Source organism: Tiliqua scincoides, chromosome 3 (genome assembly GCF_035046505.1).
Source record: "Tiliqua scincoides isolate rTilSci1 chromosome 3, rTilSci1.hap2, whole genome shotgun sequence".
NCBI classification, from domain to species: domain Eukaryota; kingdom Metazoa; phylum Chordata; class Lepidosauria; order Squamata; family Scincidae; genus Tiliqua; species Tiliqua scincoides.
The window spans coordinates 176,259,613-176,277,605 of record NC_089823.1 but is presented as its reverse complement, the minus strand read 5'-3'; the positions used below and the strand labels follow the sequence as shown (position 1 = coordinate 176,277,605).

The window sequence follows — 17,993 nt, the reverse complement described above, 5'->3', positions numbered from 1 at the left end:
ATTGTATATACTATCTACACTGGAGCTGACTCAGGATAATATGTATAAATAATACTGGCTTCTACTGTGAACAACTGCAGACACTTGCCACAGGGGCTATGAAATGTTACAACCAAAGCAATTACCGCAGACACCCGCCGCAAGCCGATCTCACAGATAAGTCGAGGGCAGAGCTTGAGTTGCAAATCATGGAATTTTCTATGACACTCGGATAAGTCGGGGGTTAAACCTGGGGGGGGGGGTCTGAATATAATTTTTTCTGATTTTACCTGAAGCCAGATCCTGAAAAATAACCTTCCAGTAACTGTTACCTAAAAACTGTAGTTTCTAATTTATTAAAAATACAGTAAAAGATCATAAGATGCATTTTTGTTCATTAACTTTTAAAATTCTGGTATTCACAACATTTGTGTAAATACTGTCAGAGTAAGTGCCTGTAAACAACATACCAGTAGAACCATTAATCAAATCCTTCTTTAAGGTGCCTGGTGTCTTAAGCCGGAGGCTCAGCATATAACACGCAACATAAAACATGTAATTGGGAGTGTGCAATTCAGTTCACAGCAGGGAGACAAGCATCAAGGACTGAGCATGAGCAAGCGCAACTGTGCACAGTTGCAACCCTATTTACTCAGAAGCAGACCCAGTGCTTTCCATGGGTGTTATTCTTAAGTAATGGTGCATTGTAGCCTGGGACTTTGTTTCAGAGGGAAATGAGGATCACATCCCGGGGTTTTAAAAACCAGACCTCTAAACTTGGGCATGTGTGTGTGTGAAATTCTTTGCAAATGACTTGCCAGGAATGTTCAGAGGCAGCAGCAAAAGAAGAAAAGGAAGCATTTCCCTTCTTCTCCAAACTGGAAGGGAGACAAAGGGGCTTCTGGGAATTGTGGGGAGGCTTTGTGGGAGTATGTGCTGCATTCCATAGCAGCAGCCCCATACAGACTACTATTCCCAGAAGCGCCTTCACTTCTCTTCCTGTCTGGAAAAGAGGCTAAAATGGCTGCCTCTGAATACCGTAATTACTGGTAAAAATTCTCCTTTTTCTCCACCTGCTTCCTACTTCTCAGCCCATTTCCACGCCCGCCCCCACTTCACCAGACAGCTGCTGAGCTTCCATAAGCTTCTCAGAAGAGGACCGCGCCTCATTCACTGCATTGACCCAGGCATAAGTCGACCCAGGATCTCAGGCTTTATTTTTAGGCATAAATTTTTTGACCTATAGGTGAGTATATGCGGTGAATTAATGGAGTTGTCTACTCTGACCTTCACTGCTTCATCTTCAGTAGTCCTTTCTCAAGTGCAATTAAAGTGTTGCTTAACATTCTGCTTGCAGAAATATTGCTCAGTCTCTCTAGTAAACCTTTATGCATTTCTTTGACCATCATTAGATTACCATGGTCTGTAAGAGCAGTTCTTACTTGGGATTTCTAAACTTGTTCAAGCTTATTTTGGTTGATTTCAATGAAGCCAGGACAGAATTGCTTAGTGTGCACTTCACTCCACGGATACCCAGTTCTTACTTTCGTTTACTTTGACAGTCTTACAACCATTTTACTAGCTTCCTTCAGATCAATCACTAAATTCCTTAAATGCTAAAGACAGAGCTTGCATAAAAAGTGAAAATATCACCACAGCAAAAGCACAAGGACTTGAGGAATACATATGCAAACATATTCTTACCCAATTAGTTGCATTACTTTCTTTTAGCTTGTCTCTGAAATATTCAGTTACTTTCCCCTCCCATTCAGGATTTGGACCATTTTGAACTAGGAGAAAAAAAAATCCACAAATCAAATTATTTCAGTACTGTACATTCAATGTCTCAATGAATTTTGGCAGCAAAATAAAATCCTGAACTAGAAAACATGCAAATTCCCTTTATGTCTAATGATATAAAAAGAAAAGTGACAGAAAGAAAACTCTTCTTCATGTGAGGTCTTGCTGGTAATACTGACAACTTTCAGTCCAATCCTGAGCTGCCCCGCGCACAGGGCTGCAGCAGAGCTGAAAATGGCTGCCACTGCATCCAGAGTGCTCCAGGCAGCCACTGCCTCCACTTTGAGAAAAGGGGACTTTCGTCCCCTTCCCCTGGGTAAAGTGAGTAGCCCCACAATGGGGCTACTTGATTCTATGTCGACCCGAAGGTTATCATAGAATGATAACCCTCCGTGTCGGGTGGCCAGCCCAATACAGAAGCTCTGGATCCAGTGGAGTGAAGCTCCACAGTCCCGCCTCCCTCCCCACCCTGTTTCCTCCCCTGGCACATCTCCTCCCCACCCTCTCCCCACTTCCCCCATGCAGAACTCCTCCTCCCTGCCTCCCTCCACACCCCCACCTACGTCTCCGCTGCTTGGTGGTCTGTGCAACTGCCAAGTGGTAGAGCTCCGCTGCTCTATAAGTGTTAGGGCCCGCAAACGTGCCTTATGGCACATTTGCAACAGTGCACACCAGCGGTTAGCCAGCGCACATTGCAAAGGATTGGGCCCTTAGTCAGTTGGTGGGCAAGTGGACTAGGGCTTAAATGGCACAGAAGCAGCTAGATCAATCTACCACAAACATTTTGCATTTTAAGCAGTTGTACACTGTACATTTTATACAGTTGTATACCAGTTGGAAGTGGAAACTATCCACAAGTTTTCCACCTGTATAGCAGAAACAGTCTCATGTGTATCCATGGACTCGAGACCAAACCCCATATTCCTTCATAATTCTTGTATTTTTTTATTACAACTGCATAAACAGGCTGGCTGTGCAACTGTTTTCCAGGTAGTATCCTTCAGTTAATTGCCTTCTATTCTGATACACCTCTCTTCTGGTATATCTGCTCTCTTTTGTTTTTGTCTGCAATAATAAAAGATTTTTTGTAAACAGTAAACTTTCACTAATTATTTCCTTTATAATTACTAATACAGGCATGCTGTTATGTATTTTTTTCAATCACTGAACACAAGGCAGCTCGCATGGGTTCCCTGGTGGTCATCCATCTTAGCACTTACTAAAAACAGACATGTGTAACTTCAAGAAGGTGGTTGTATCATATGCCCTCAGACCATGCCCTAGAATATGTTGCAGGAATGCCAGCTAGCATCTGTGGCAGTTACTTCTGCAAACTGACTAAAAGTTGCTCTGAACTACTGCTGCTTCTAACAGACTCGACTTGTTACTTCCAGCCCAAACCCTATCTATCTAGCTTCTACTGTACTTATTTTAAACACTGCAGACTCTCTAGATTTTAGATGAGGCACTAAGGAAAAATATAGTTCACATCAGGGGTATTTTAAAAAATGACCGCATTAGAGTTGTTGATAAACCTGTTTTGCATTTTGTTTACATTCAGAGGCTAACCTAAACCAGTACTAATTTTGCTTAGGTGACATAACTTCAGCAACAGTAGAGAGCATGCAAATTAGGATTTCAACATACTGTATATGGAATTTCCTTCAAGTAGAACTGAGCGTGCACAACCCATTTTCCAACAACTCTACTGAGTGGTTTTCCTATACAGTTCCTGATTCAATTAATCCACATTAAACCTAAATTCCCTTTCTCCCATCTTCATCTACCCCAGTCTCACTTGAGGCAGAACTCATTTCAGTCAATGAATTTTGCTTGCTCAGAACTCTGCTTGCTTCAATTAACTGTCCTTTGAAGAACCTTTTTTTGTTATTGTTAAATCAGTTTCAGTAGCTAACAAACCAGGAATTAAATATAGTAATGACAGGTCTTTTGGGGTCAATAGCAGTTATAGAGTAGAATATGTGTACTTCATTTACTGCTTTTCAACAGATCTCATATTATACAATAAGCATGTCAGGCTTTATAATGGGTTAAAACACAATGGTCTAAATCAGGGGTGTCAAACTCATTTCATACAGAGGGCCAAAGTTAGCATTCAGGGTGCCTGCTGAGGGCCGGAAGTGATGTCATTAAGCAGAAAGTGACATAATTAAGCAGCTGATGATCCAGAAATAAGCACTTTGTTCTTACAAAGAAACTCATTAGCTGCAAATGACAGAAGAGAAAATACGCAAATCTTGATTATATTTCAAAATATGGGACAGCCCAATTTTCATGTGGGCTGCAGCTTCAGCAGTAACACCTCAGCATGCTCAGCAGCTGAGAGCCAGATAAAAAGCGTCCAGGGGCTGCATCCAGCCCCTGGCCCTTATGTTTGATACCCCTGGTCTAAATAGTTCTAGTATAGATGGAAAAAGACTGTGTGATTGAAATCCAGGTCAGAAAACGCAAATTTAATTTGGCATGTTTTACACTGTATAGAATTCATAATTTTTTGAGCCATAATATTAATATATTTTGATTTATAGTCCCATGTTCTGAATAAAATCCCATTTTGATAATCCATGAAATCAGATCCTTTTAAATCTGTTTGCATTTGAAATTAAAAGTTTTGTACACGACAGTAACTTTTAAATGTACAGTACTGTATCACCATCTCAACCTTTGGATCATGTGTGTCGCTGTTAATTGTTTTTGCACAATTAGCTATAGATTCTGGCTCCCATTTTCCAACTCTGATCACATAAAGAGACAATCTTCAGGATTCTTACTCCTTGTGAGCTACCATTTAGCATACATTCAAAATAAACACACAATGGGGATAACCTGCCATAAGAACCTGAGAACAGCCCCACTGGATCAGGCCATAGGCCCATCTAGTCTAGCTTCCTGTATCTCACAGCGGCCCACCAAATGCACCAAGGAGCACACAAGACAATAAGAGACCTACATCCTGGTGCCCTCCCTTGCATCTGGCATTCTGACATAGCCCATTTCTAAAATCAGGAGGTTGCACATATACATCATGGCTTGTAACCTGTGATGGACTTTTCCTCCAGAAATTTGTCTAATCCCCTTTTAAAGGAACTAGGCAGATGCCCTCACCACATCCTGTGGCAAGGAGTTCCACAGACAACTACACAGACCAACCACACGCTGAGTAAAGAAATTTCCCTGCCACAGGGAAATGAATGAATATACAGTATTAAAGTTTAATCACATTAATAATAATCACAGATAAGCTGTTCTAAAATATTCTTTCTTTAGAAACATACTGTTTGGACTTTAAAATATTACACAGGGACTGTGAATGAGAAACAAGTGATATGTAAGAATATTTCAGATGGCACAAATTCTTGAGAAAAATAAGCAGCTTGTCTCAGTAATGTTTAAGTTTAGCATCTCAACACTGACATCAAGCAGCTGAATGTACGGATGGTAAAATGACCCTATTTATTATGCTATAATCTATGATATTGGAAGGTTCCTCTGTGACAAATGTGTAGTTTCTGTACTTCCAGAGTACATGATAACATGAACAAGACTTCCATGTCGCAGAGCAATATGAATCATCTTTTAGAAACATGTACAGCACAAGTACTCAGACATAAGACTCACTGGATTCTGTGGAACTTGCACTCAGGTAAATGAGTACAGGATTGCAGCCCCACTAGCTTATGCAATAGTTCCATGTCACTTTATATTAAGAGATGTAAGCTGTACAATAAGCTAAGTAAAATTCATTTTTAATCCCAAAATATACACAAGCTATCGTTTTCATTAATCTACGCGTAAACAAAACTTAGTAATGCAAATTTGAGGGAAGAACAGTTGAAAAATACTTCTGCTGCACTACTATAGAATCTAGCAAAGATGTTTTCCAAAATTCTACTGTTAGCAATTCTTGCTTAATTATTCCACTTCTTACTATAATATTGTAGTTTTCCAGCATAACAGTTCAACCATTTCATTTTTGGAAATACTACTGGACATATAAGAAATTGATGCCACATCTATCCTCTATTGTGTTACTTCACTTCTGACCATTGCAATACTGCTGTGAATTACAATCTCCAGCCATGTAAAGAAATGGAAAGCCTGGTTTAGGAAAAATTCAGTTACTTCAATAGTCCAATTTCATGACAGTGTTCTTAAACCTGTGGGAGGAACAAATCACTGACTGGTATTTCTCTCTCACACCCATAATCCTACACACAATACTCATTCTCAAACTTTGGTTTACAGGCCCAGAATTCAATCTATTCTGACAACTTCCACTAAATGCTCTGCAGGATCTGAACCTTAATCCAATTCTCACATTTGTTTCATATATTCAAGTATCTATCCAAGCATTTGTACAAGAGAACAAATATAATGAAATACCCTCCTTCTGTATGATTTAGTGGTTGCTGCATCTCACTTAATGCCAAAAATCTTAAATTCAAAGAATGCATCTGGCATTGCCATCTTTTCTAGTGGCTATTTGCTGGTGTTTCTTCTGCATATTTTGTAGATTTAGGTGTGCCCTTTAGAAACAGGGAGCTATTTATTTAGCTGTGGAAATCACTTTGTGAATTTTTGTGTTGAAAAGCAGTATATAAATATTCATCATCATCATACACAATTTCATACACAATTTAAGAAGTCTGCATTTTTTTAAATGTATTGTGCATATCTCCCTGCCAAATAAGCTAATTTTCAGAAATACAGAAGCCAGCATATTGTACCAATTATATGTATGCAGCACTAACCCCCAGTCCCCAAAAAGGAAAAGAAATGCTAATATTCTATACCAATAGGTATTGTAGGAGGAATGCTCCAATATGGATAAAAATAAATAAAAATTGTGATTTTAAAATTACTATTCATTCAAAATAATCTAGTTTAGTACAAATTTACACTATACATAATTTCTTACAAGTAACCCATGACACACCAAATTGAAGCCTGTTCTACATTTAAAAAAATTAACTAGGGGCAAACAAAGGCATGTCTTACAACCACGTGCATTTTATTTATTATTATGCAAACTGATAATATTTAGGCAGTCAAGCAAAGTACATGGATACTTCTCATGACATAGAGCAGGGGTGCCCAAACCCTGGCCCAGGGGCCACCTGTGGCCCTCGGGGTCTCGCAATCTGGCCCGCAAGGAACCCCTTGTCTCCAAAGAGCCTCTGGCCCACTTGTAGACTTGCTGGAGCCTGTGTTGTCCCGAAGCAACTGCTCTCAGCATGAATGTGACTGTCTACCCTCTTGCATGAGCTGGGGAATGAGGGCTCCTTCCACTGCTTGCTGTTTCACATCTGTGAAGCAGCAGCAAAGGAAAGGCCGACCCTGCTTCGTGCAAGGTCTTTTATAAGCCTCGAGCTATTGCAAGACCGTCATTCATTCTTAAGTTCCATCTCTAATATATTCATTGATGTAAATTTATCCAAATTCAAAATGTAAATTAATTCTTTTTTTCCTGGCCCCCTGACAGTGTCAGAGAGATGATGTGGCCCTCCTGCCAGAAAGTTTGGACACCCCTAACATAGAGCAACACTATCCATATCTTACTATCCCTTGTTCCTAGAAATTCAGCACCTGCTGCAAACTAAGCATCAATGGAGCTTACTTCTTAGTACTGAGGCAATGCTAAGCACTTTCCTGGGAATAAGCCTCACTGAACCTAGTGGGACTTAGCCTACTGACAGGCAACCCAATCCTAAGCTGCTTAGTGTGCAGGGCTGCCACAGTGCTGAAAATGGCTGCCACGGTATCCTAAGCGCATCAGGCAGTTGTCAGCAGCTCCGCAGGAGAAGGGGACATTCATCCCCCTCCCCGGGTAGGAAAGTAGCCCTGCGATGGGGCTACTTGATTCTGCGGCAACCCTTGGGCTGCCGCAGAATCAAGAGCCTCCATGTTGGGCCGCGAGACCCAATGTGGAGCTCAAGATCTGGTGGAGCTGAGCTTCACCAGTTCTGCCCTCCTCCCGTCCTGCTCCCTCCCCCAGCACATCTCCTCCCCGCCCTCTCCCCACCTCTCTCTGCCCCACCTCCCCCATACCTTTCTGCGGCCCAGTAGTTTGCCAAGTGGCAGAGCACTGGCTTTCCACTGGCGCTAGCACTGGGCCAGTGGTAAGGGCCTGCAAATGTGCTTTATGGCGCATTACGACAGTGTGCGCCAGTGGTGAGCACTGTTTAGGATTGGGCTGTTATACAGGATTGCAACTTTTGTCTTCAAATAAGTAATCAGTATCTTCACATGTATATTAAATAGCAGCATGCAGAAATCCCAAGCAGGTGTAAATCTTGTACAAAAAGTATAGGGCTGCATAAGATGGGAGGTTATGGGATTACATTCTTGGGTGGCACAAAGGCTCAATTTAGCTGTCCAGATATGTTTAAATTGTTATTAACAAGTCATTAGCATGCAATCTTGTCCAGAAAAATATACAAATTGTAAGTGTGAAAACCTGATTTTTAAAGATGGTTTAAAATAGACTTTTTTTCTTGGTAGTTTAAATTTGTGAGATACAAATGAACAACCAATATCAGGGGGACAAAAACAAGGAAGCCATGAACAGCCTTGACTAGTGCTCAGGTGTGACACACACTGGCCTAATAATTAGGGTTACCAGATACAAACTGGGACAGAGTACCTATACCTTTAATCACTGTATAGAAGAGGGAATTCTGGCATGCACAGCTCAACATGGAAGGGTTTCTAAAGCTGCACCTGCCAAAATTCTCTGTTCTATACAATGGTTAAAGCTGCCATTTTCAACCACTGTGCCAAGGGTGTGCTGTGAGTGGTCCATAGGTGTGGCACAATAATTTGGGGGAGTGTCATTTATTAGGAGGGCCAGTGGAGGATGTGAGCCCCCCCACTGGCAGAATAGTGTGCCTTTGTCAATTGTCAATAACCTGATAGAGTGCCTTGACAATTTTAGTGCCTTGTCAATGTGCCATGAGCGGAAAAAGGTTGAAAATTACTGCAGTAAAAGTATAGGCACACACTGTCCTATTGTATTTGTATTGGGTAATGTCCTATCCTCACCCCAATCTGACCTCACCAAGTATAGCATCTGGTGATTAACAGTGGCACACTGGGGGTGAATGAGGGCTGTCTGGAAGTCATGAATTTTTGACCTAAAGAGCCTAAACTCCCTCTTTTTATTATTATTATTTTTATTATTATTTTTATTATTATTATTGCTTTTTTAACAAAAAGTTTGCAAAGTTGCTTACAGAGAAAATCAAACAACTAATGGCTCCCTGTCCCAAAAGGGCTCACAATCTAAAAAGACACAAAAGAACACCAGCAGACAGCCACTCGAACAGACACTGCTGGAGTGAGGAGGGCCACTCTCCCCCTGCTAAATAAAAGAGAAGAACCCACTTGAAAAAGTGCCTCTTACACAGGGCCCAATCCTCTCCACACTTTCCTGGGAGTAAGCCCCCACTGACTCTAGTGGAAATTACTTCTGAATAGGACTGGGCTGTGAGGCTGCCATCCTGTCCACACTTTCCTGGGAGTAAGCCCCACTGACCCTAATGGGCCTTCCTTCTGAGTAGACATGCATAGGACTGGGCCCCCCAACAGCAGGGGTTCTCATTTCCCTCCTTGCACATTGCACATGCTCAGAGGCACTCTCTCCCCAGTACACTCCGCCTTCAGGGCCGAGAGCCCTACAGTGCCACAGCCCAGCCGCGTTGCGCAACGCCCTCCCAGTGGGAGCTGAGTGCCGCTCCCCCCGGGTGGGTGGGGGGGGGAACCTGGCGGTCCCCTCACCCTCCTCCGACCAGGCCCGAAAGTCTCCAAGCCAGAGCCGGGCGCCTCCCGGCTGCGGCCTCCCCCTGCGGCCACGCTGGGCACCTCCGCCTTCCCGGAGCCCCACACCCTCCGCAGCCCCGGCGCGGACCGGCGGCGCCCACCCGCCCCAGTTGCAGGGCCTCACCGAAGACGTCCTGCACGATCCTGAGGGGGCAGTTCAGCCAGTCGGCCACGCACGGCATCCTGCGGGTCCCGGGCCGCGCTCCCTCCACGCTCGCTGCCTCGGGCGCTGGCAATGGCGCCAACGCAGCGCGGGCGAGAGCCGGGCTGAGCCGCCTCCTGGGCGCGGGCGCGGGCGCAGGAGAGGAGGGAGGAGGGCGGCGGCGGAGACTCCATCTTGGAGCCGGGCAGGGCGGGCGGAAGGGGCAGGGCCGCCGCCTGGAGAAGCTGAGACGTGGAAGCGCCGCAGCCATGGCCGCCCCGAGAGGCTCCTCGGCCGGCGCGGGCACCAACCTGCTCTTCTCGTCCTCGGCCACCGAGTTCAGCTTCAACGTCCCTTTCATCCCCGTCAGCCAGGCCCCGGCCCCGGCCCCGGCCCCCTCGGCCGCTGTCGGCCCCGGCCTCCTGCCCGCAGGTGACGGCGCGAGGGCTTCGGTGGGCGGGGGGAAGTGGGTCTTGCGCCTGCAGCCTGCCCTGTCCAGAGGGCTACAAGCAGGGAGGACGTTTGCCCGTGAGGAGGTGGGGGACAGCCCAGTCCTCACAGGGTCTACTCAGAAGTAAGACCCATTAGAGTCAATGGGGCTTACTCCCGGGAAAGTGTGGACAGGATGGCAGCCTCACAGCTCAGTCCTATGCATGACTACTGAGAAGTAAGTCCCATTAATGGGGCTTACTCCCAGGAAAGTGTGCATAGGATTGGGCTATGAGTGAGCCCCTTTCCTGCTGGGAAAGGAAGCAAAGCTATAACAAGCTGAGCTGGAGGGCAGGAGGAGAAGGGTTTGAAAGGCTGCTCTCTGAGAGAGGCTCAAAGAAAGTATTGTAGTGGGTGAGCTTGAGGCAGGGTCACCGGGTTCAAAGGGGGACAGACAGCCCAATCCTATGCATATCTACTTAGAAGTAAGCCTCATTGTGTTCAGTGGGGCATACTCCCAGGTCAGTGTGCATTGGATCACAGCCAGAGTGCTTCTACCAGTGCTTCCCAAACTTTTTAGTACTGGGACCCACTTTTTAAAACGACACTCTATTAAGACTACTAGATAAACATTTATTTATTATTATTATTAAAAAATAATTAATAATAATAATGGGGCTCCTGTGCTCCTGAGGCTGCTAGAGACCCCTTACATATTGTATGTTTGTGTAGACATTTGACTGTCCCTAGAAATGGAGTTAAATGACTATTCCCCCAACTGTGCTCTGGGTTGAGAAGCTGTTGAGCTCAGTTTGTGGAGAGGGCAGTACGTATATAGAAATGGCCTTGATCAAACCTAGGACTGTATGTCTTATTATTAACTACACAGTTCCCAAATATTCCCAGGTGGGTGTTGTTTCTAGACTGTCTTGAACCCAGGTGTGTTCTTTTCTAGAGATTAGGCATTGGAGAGTGTGTGTGTGTGTGTTGGGAGGTGAATGAGAGTCACCAATAGAACTTGTCACTGATGGGTCTCTGGAAAAGAACTGGACTTGCAAGCAATGAGAGGATAACATGGAGATGTTGATGGGAGAACTGATGGGAGAACGTTAGACACCACTAATGGGTGATGGCATGCACCTTTGATAAACAACCTGTTTGGTGGTTGGCTTATAGTCTGTTATTTACTGGAGGCAATGTTTTTGGGGCAAATCCTCTGCAGTTCCTAAAGCAGATGCTTCAAGCACTTTGCTGTATTCTAAATCTAAAGGTGGTTTGAGGACATTGTTTCCCTTTATGACCACATTAAGTGTATGTTGATTTGTTAGTGAACAAATGTAGCAAACTCATCAGGAGAGTTGGTGTTCCTAGGTCAGTGGTTCTCAAATTTTCTAGCACCAGGACCCACTTTTTAGAATGACAATCTGTCAGGACCCACCAAAAGTACTGTCATTAACCTGGAAGTGTTGTCATGGCTGGCAGTGACATCATCAATTTAGGCTTCAAACCTAAGCTGCAAACACTCAAAGGGCCCATTACACAGCATGCTCATGCTGTTGTTTTGCAAGGCTCAGAATTCAAACATTCCAGCTTGGAAGGCAAAGCAGAACATGGACTTGGATCCTTCTCCAACCACTTCCCTCCCTCCTTTCCAGTGTCCCATCTTCCCACCTATTCAGGGCAAAACACCATGCCTCTCCCACCAGTAGCACAACCTGCCTAGTGGCTCTGTACCTTATATTTTCAACTCTGTATTTTCAATAGCAGCTGAGCTAGATGCTATGTGACCCATCTGAAATTGGCTCATAACCCACCTAGTGAGTCCTAACCCACAGTTTAAGAAGCTCTGATCTACGTAAATGAATGTCGTCTGTTAAGGTGTGGTAGAAAGATGTGTAGGATCCATAGTGTTTCTGCTCTGAGACGTTCATACATAAGCTCTCCCTAAGGCTAGTCTTTCTGATATTAACCATATTAAGTCCATATTGTTCTCAGTTTGTATATGTTGTAAAAACCAAACACAAAAATGGAATATATATTCACGTTGCTATGCTGTAGCAAGTGACTGACTTGAAAGCCTGCAAGAAAAGGTATGCTTGCTGCTGTAGGAAGAAACCTTTTCTTGCAGGCTTTCAAGCCAGTCAGTCTTGTGTGCAGGGAAGAGACTGGACTTGATGGTGGCCACTGTTAGTTGACCACTTGATTGTGAAGTACTAGTCTTTCCTGTAATGCTGAATATTGGAATGTTTGCAGCTATCTGTTTTCCATAAATGCAAATGTAATTACTGAACAGGAAAACTCGAGTTGCCTGTATCTGCTGGTGAAATAAAGTTTCTGCTAATTTAATTTAAAACGATCCAGCACAGAAAAAGTAGTAAGTTTCAGTCTCATTAGAACTCACTACTCAGACAAAATCAACTTCCTAAACTAGAGAGGGCAGGGACGTCTCTTATTCCACTAACCAGAGGGTGAGAGGTTGATTGCTCTGTAGTGCAAAATTGTGGGCTCCTCATAAAATATTGTGCTTTTGCAAATAGAAAGAGGAAGAGAGTTATAAGGCATGGAGAACAACTGTTGATAATGTTTTTCTCCAAACCCTTGTACAAAAATATGCTTAAGAGGTTTTTCTAAGTTGCTCTGCATAATTCATAGCGGGATGTAAGCGGGGACACTGTCAATAATAGTGGTGAACAGTTATAGTGGTGGTGAACAAAGAATTACAGGGTCTCAGCAATTCCTGATTGATGCAGTTATAATTTCCAAATTTAGTATAAGCTGTTCATGGAATTCCAAGTTGACTGATCACTGGTTTAGTCAATTTAACTGATGGTCTCTCACATTTAGAATTGATTTCAGAAGATCTGCAAGCAAAGAAGAGCCTTGATGAAGTCAATATGATGTCATGAATAAGAAAGGAATTGACCTGGATAAGCTTTCTGGTTGATGACAGCAAAATATTAAACAATGGGAAGTATCCACAGTTCTTTCCTCTAGAGCAGGGGTCTCCAAACTTTTTGACAAGAGGGCCGCATCAAATATCTGGCGTGGTGTGGAGCGCCGGAAAAGAAATTTAAATATAAAATTTAAATAAATAAATTAGAGATGGAACTTAGATGAGTGAATAAATGAATGAATGGGCTCATTCATTCAACCTCTCTGGCCCTCAGAACAGACACAATCAGAGCACAGTTCTGGTCATGTTCAGCTGAGTGGGCCAGAGGCTTTCAGGGGACAAGAGGTTGGCTGCGGGCCGAAAAGAGGCTTGCTGCAGGCCGCGTCTGGCCCCCGGGCCGGAGTTTGGAGACCCTTGCTCTAGAGGAGGAAAACTATGGGTGCTGTAAAATCGTGGTAGTAGTTTCTCTGTATAAGCATATATTTAATTAATAATGATAATCCTTGACATATCGTCCACTGCAGATGATGCTACTGAAGTTGGTGAAGAAGATAGCTTTCTGGGACAGACTACTTCAAATCCTAATCCTCCACCAACATTCAGTTATTTCTCTCAAGTTTCAAGCAGCAGTGATCCCTTTGGAAGCATTGGGCAGCCACCCTTAGGAGCAGCAACACCCCCCCAAACTGGAGTGCCTGCTTTCTCTAAGCCCCCAGTTTCTCTCCCACAGCTGCCTGGATCTCAGGATGGGTCAAATGCATTTTCAGGACCTCTTTCCAAATCACAATCTTTTAATACACCGCCTACTTCGATACAGGGAATGGGTTCTTATCAGACATCTCAGCAGACTGGTCTTCTACCAACTGCCTTTTCAACTCCTCCTCAAGGCACACCACAGCAAGGCTATAATCCATATCGTCATACTACTTTAAGCAGTAGAGCCAATCCTTACATCACTCCACCACAGCTGCAGCAGACACAATCACGCAGTGAGACTATCCATCCTCCACCTTCTGCGCCACCAATGCACATGTATCCGGCACCTCCAGGGGTATCACCACTGGTATGAAAGTAACTTTTAATTTCTTGGAATTAATGTAAAAACTTTAAAGGTCATTGTTGCTTCTCTAAGTCTTAATCACCATCTGTCGTCCCCCCCAATCTTCTAGTGCTAACATTAGAAACCTTGTGTGTTGCTCAGTCAGATGTATCCCTGCTAACTGGGCAAAGAAGCATTTTTTCAAGTGGGGCTCCCCTTATATTTAGCAGGGGTTGAGTAACAGTCTGTCTTCACCCCAGCACAATGTCGCTTCTAGTGGCTGGTTGCTGGGGTTCTTCTGCATCTTTTTAGACTGTATGCTTATTTAGAAATCCTACTGTGCTTGATAGGGCTTCCTCCCAGCTGTGTATGTATAGAATTTCAGCCCAAGTGATTAGGCAATTGAAATGGCAGAACAAACTCTCTGGAGAAAGTTGTTGTGACAGAATATCTGCTCATAAATGGAATGTGTGTTTGTGACCTTGACCATGGATATTGATTGGTCAAAGGGCTTTCATGTCTGCCACTGCTATAAATTACCCCATGCTGCAATAGGAAAATAAAAGAATTTCACTTGTTCACAAGACAAAATTGTTCTTGACTCATAAATATTTATTCAAAGTAATGATACTGTTCCTCTTAATCATAGGAATTCATGAGGCAACTAACAAACAATCATAGTGGAATCTTAAAAACATCAAAAATGATCACCAACAGAAATCAAATATAAGAGCATCATCAAATTGTATTCCTGTAAAAGCAATGCAATATTTTACCACAGTCAGATAATACATTACCAGTTTCTTTTGCATGCTTCAGGTCATGGAGGAATCTAAAGCAGATGACAGGATTTGAGAGCTGCACATTCCTGCAGTAAATACTGTATACATTGTATTGCCCAATACTGTAGATGTTCTTATATAAGAGGGCATTGTTATGCAAAAGAAGCAGCCCCATGTCATCTCTCTCCTGCCTCCCAGATGATTGTGTCCCAGAACACAGTGGCCAAACAGACAAGCAAAGAGTCAAGGTGCACTGTTTGGGCTGTTTGAGCAGTAAGCTCCATCAGAAAACCGAAGTTCAAACTTTCTCCATCCAGAACCTAATGGGACCTTAAAGGAAGGATCTTAAAGAACTACAATCACATAGGAGGCAGGAGAGGATAAGGAACAAAAGGAGAGGAACACTGCTTCTTCTGCATGACAGTGTGAACACTGTCTGATCACATCTGATCACACACAGAGCGACCTGCAGAATGGGTTATGAGCTGTCTGAGACGGGCAGAAAGAAACTTACCCAAGACATGACAGTTGCTTCAGTTCAGATGGAGATGTAGTGTGGCCATGGTATTTAGCTTCTGAGGTGTATTAAATTGTTTTCCTTAAGTCTTGTTTTTTAAACAGCCAAGCAGTACTTAGTTGCAGATTAGCCCTCATATATTAGTTGTTAGAAAGCTGTTTTTCTACTTCAAAATGCTAAAGCAGTGTTTTAAAACTTTGCTTTTAAGCAAAGCTTTAAAAAGGTATTTCTCTAAAAGGGAAAACATTTCATATGATTTTTCTTGTACTTCCTCTCTTCTCCCCGGCACTTATTTTCTAGAGCCAGGACCCTCTGCTTTAAATGCATCTTAAATGTAATCAAATAGTGATCAAAAATGTAAACACATCTGATCAATGGCTAATTTTAGAAGACATGCATGACAATGAATGTGATATTTGTAAACCAAATGTCAAAAAATTTGGGGTGTATGTTGGGGGAATTTAAAATAAGTAAAACATTCAGCTCAGAACAATATATATTTAAACTAGTTTTTCTTTCAGCTTTCTTCATCACAGACAGCATTGTCACAACAAGCCTCCATGTCATCAGGTCCATTGGTGAAGGCCCCACCCACATTTTTACATAATCAGTATGAACCTATTCAGCCTCATTGGTTTTACTGCAAGGAGGTGGAAAACAAGGAGTTATGGATGCCATTCAGTGCCCTTGATTCTGCAACTCTAGAAGAAGTTTATAACTCTGGTAAGATGGAACATAAGAACAGCCCCACTGGATCAGGCCATAGGCTCATCTAGTCCAGCTTCCTATCGGCCCACAGCGGCCCACCAAAGGCCCCAGGGAGCACACCAGATAACAAGAGACCTGCATCCTGGTGCCTAAACCGGAAGTGGAATGTGAGCGCTCCACTTTCATTTCTGAGAATCTGGGGAGCCCTGCAGACATTCGTGCAGGGCTCCCTGCACCCCAGGACAGCTGCTGCAGGTAGTGGTGAGTGCACCCCAGTCTGTGCAACCCTGTTAGAAGTGAAAGTGGAGCATAAAATAAGATATTGGAAGCCTTTTAATGACTGGATAGATAATTTTAGATAAATTATATTGATTAGATAAATAGTAAGTAATTTAATGATGAGGCATGCTGTAACTTAGGCCATTATCCTGATGTGTAACACATGTAGACCTATCCCTGTCTATCCCATTTCCCTGTCCTGTTTCTGTAATAAATATTTTATTTTTTTTAAAAAGAAGTGAAAGTGGAGCAATCGTGCTCCATTTCCGGTTTTGCAGAGATGATGCACGATCGCTCCACTTTCACTTTCTGCAGGTTGGGGAGCCCTGTAGACACTTGTGCAGGGCTCCCCACACCTGGGGAAGGCTACTGCAGGGACTGGTGAGTACACCCCAGTCCCTGTAGCCCCCTGAGCGATGTGATCCTGGGGATCACGTCGCTGCCTCCTCGCTGCTCCCTGCCCCTTAAGGGGAAAGAGGTCATGGCCTTCGGGCTGGGGCATCGCGTTGCCCCAGTCTGAAAACCTGTGAGTTAATCCATTGGAAAAGGAGGATGCTTTTTACTATTGTAGTCTTTTCTTTTTTTAATTGTTTAGTGCAACCTGATCCAGAGAATGTGGTTTTGAGCACCGATGGAGGTCGTTATGATGTTTACTTGTATGACAGAGTGAGAACAGCTGTGTATTGGGAAGAAGAGCAATCTGAAGTGAGACGGTGTACTTGGTTTTATAAGGGAGATAAGGACAGCAGGTTTATTCCTTATACTGAAGATTTCAGTGAAAAGCTAGAAGTGAGTGGTTTTTATATTGGCAGATAAACGAATAACTTTGTGTGATGAGCTCATTGAAAACTGAGTCTTTCAAAAGCTTTTATTTTATGAGAAAATACAAAGTGCTTAACCATGGTTTGATGTTTTTAATAATGCAACATAATAATCCACTGCATGTATAACTGAAAAAGTTACTGTGCCATGTTATCAGCATCTCAGAATAGCTGAAATGACTTCCTCCTGTACTCCTTATTGTTTTAAGATTTGTGATGTGTGCTTCATGTGCATAACTCTGATGGTTAGAAATATCAGCAAATTTATAGAAGGCTAACCTTTGCTTTCTTCCTTGCCAGATAACCTTAAAAAGAACTTTGTGTTTGATACCTGAGGTATATACTTGTAGCAGTACCTCTATTCTAGCAATAACCTAAAAACCATATGTGAGTTTTTTGGTAACACTGACATGACATGTAGAGAGAGGCCTAGCCTATGCATGTCTACTCTGAAGTAAGTCTCATTCAGTTCAATGGGACCTACTCCCTTACAGCTTAAGAAAGTCTATGATTTTACATTGTTTGTTTTCCTTGCAGGCAGAGTATAAGAAAGCTGTCACCACAAGTCAGTGGCATAGACGACTGGAATTTCCAGGTGGAGAAACTATTGTTATGCATAATCCTAAGGTAATGATGACAGCTCTTGTTACAAAGCAGTGTTGCATGGGTAAACACTTTAAAACACTGAGCCTGTAAAATTCAGCATAATTTGTCCATAAGCGTTCCTAAGTTTTTATCCAAAAAATGCCTTCTATTTATAAATGT

At 43.2% G+C, this 17,993-nt stretch overlaps 2 protein-coding genes across 2 annotated transcripts in view; one reads left to right on the top strand and one right to left on the bottom strand.

The window, feature by feature from the left end:
* The window catches only part of MCMBP (minichromosome maintenance complex binding protein), a 32,341-nt gene extending 22,369 nt beyond the window's left edge, over window positions 1-9,972 (bottom strand). Inside the window, exons 1-2 of the mRNA XM_066619065.1 lie at window positions 9,743-9,972; window positions 1,684-1,769 (exon numbers count right to left, since the gene is read on the bottom strand). Coding sequence (XP_066475162.1) covers window positions 1,684-1,769; window positions 9,743-9,800 — 144 coding nt within the window. The 5' untranslated portion in view covers window positions 9,801-9,972. The remainder of the gene's footprint in view (window positions 1-1,683; window positions 1,770-9,742) is intronic.
* Window positions 9,973-10,001: 29 nt separating this feature from the next.
* Window positions 10,002-17,993, top strand: part of SEC23IP (SEC23 interacting protein) — a 45,786-nt gene continuing 37,794 nt past the window's right edge. The window contains exons 1-5 of the mRNA XM_066619064.1: window positions 10,002-10,192; window positions 13,607-14,145; window positions 15,942-16,143; window positions 17,003-17,196; window positions 17,766-17,855. Of these exons, the coding sequence (XP_066475161.1) occupies window positions 10,030-10,192; window positions 13,607-14,145; window positions 15,942-16,143; window positions 17,003-17,196; window positions 17,766-17,855 (1,188 nt within the window). The 5' untranslated portion in view covers window positions 10,002-10,029. The remainder of the gene's footprint in view (window positions 10,193-13,606; window positions 14,146-15,941; window positions 16,144-17,002; window positions 17,197-17,765; window positions 17,856-17,993) is intronic.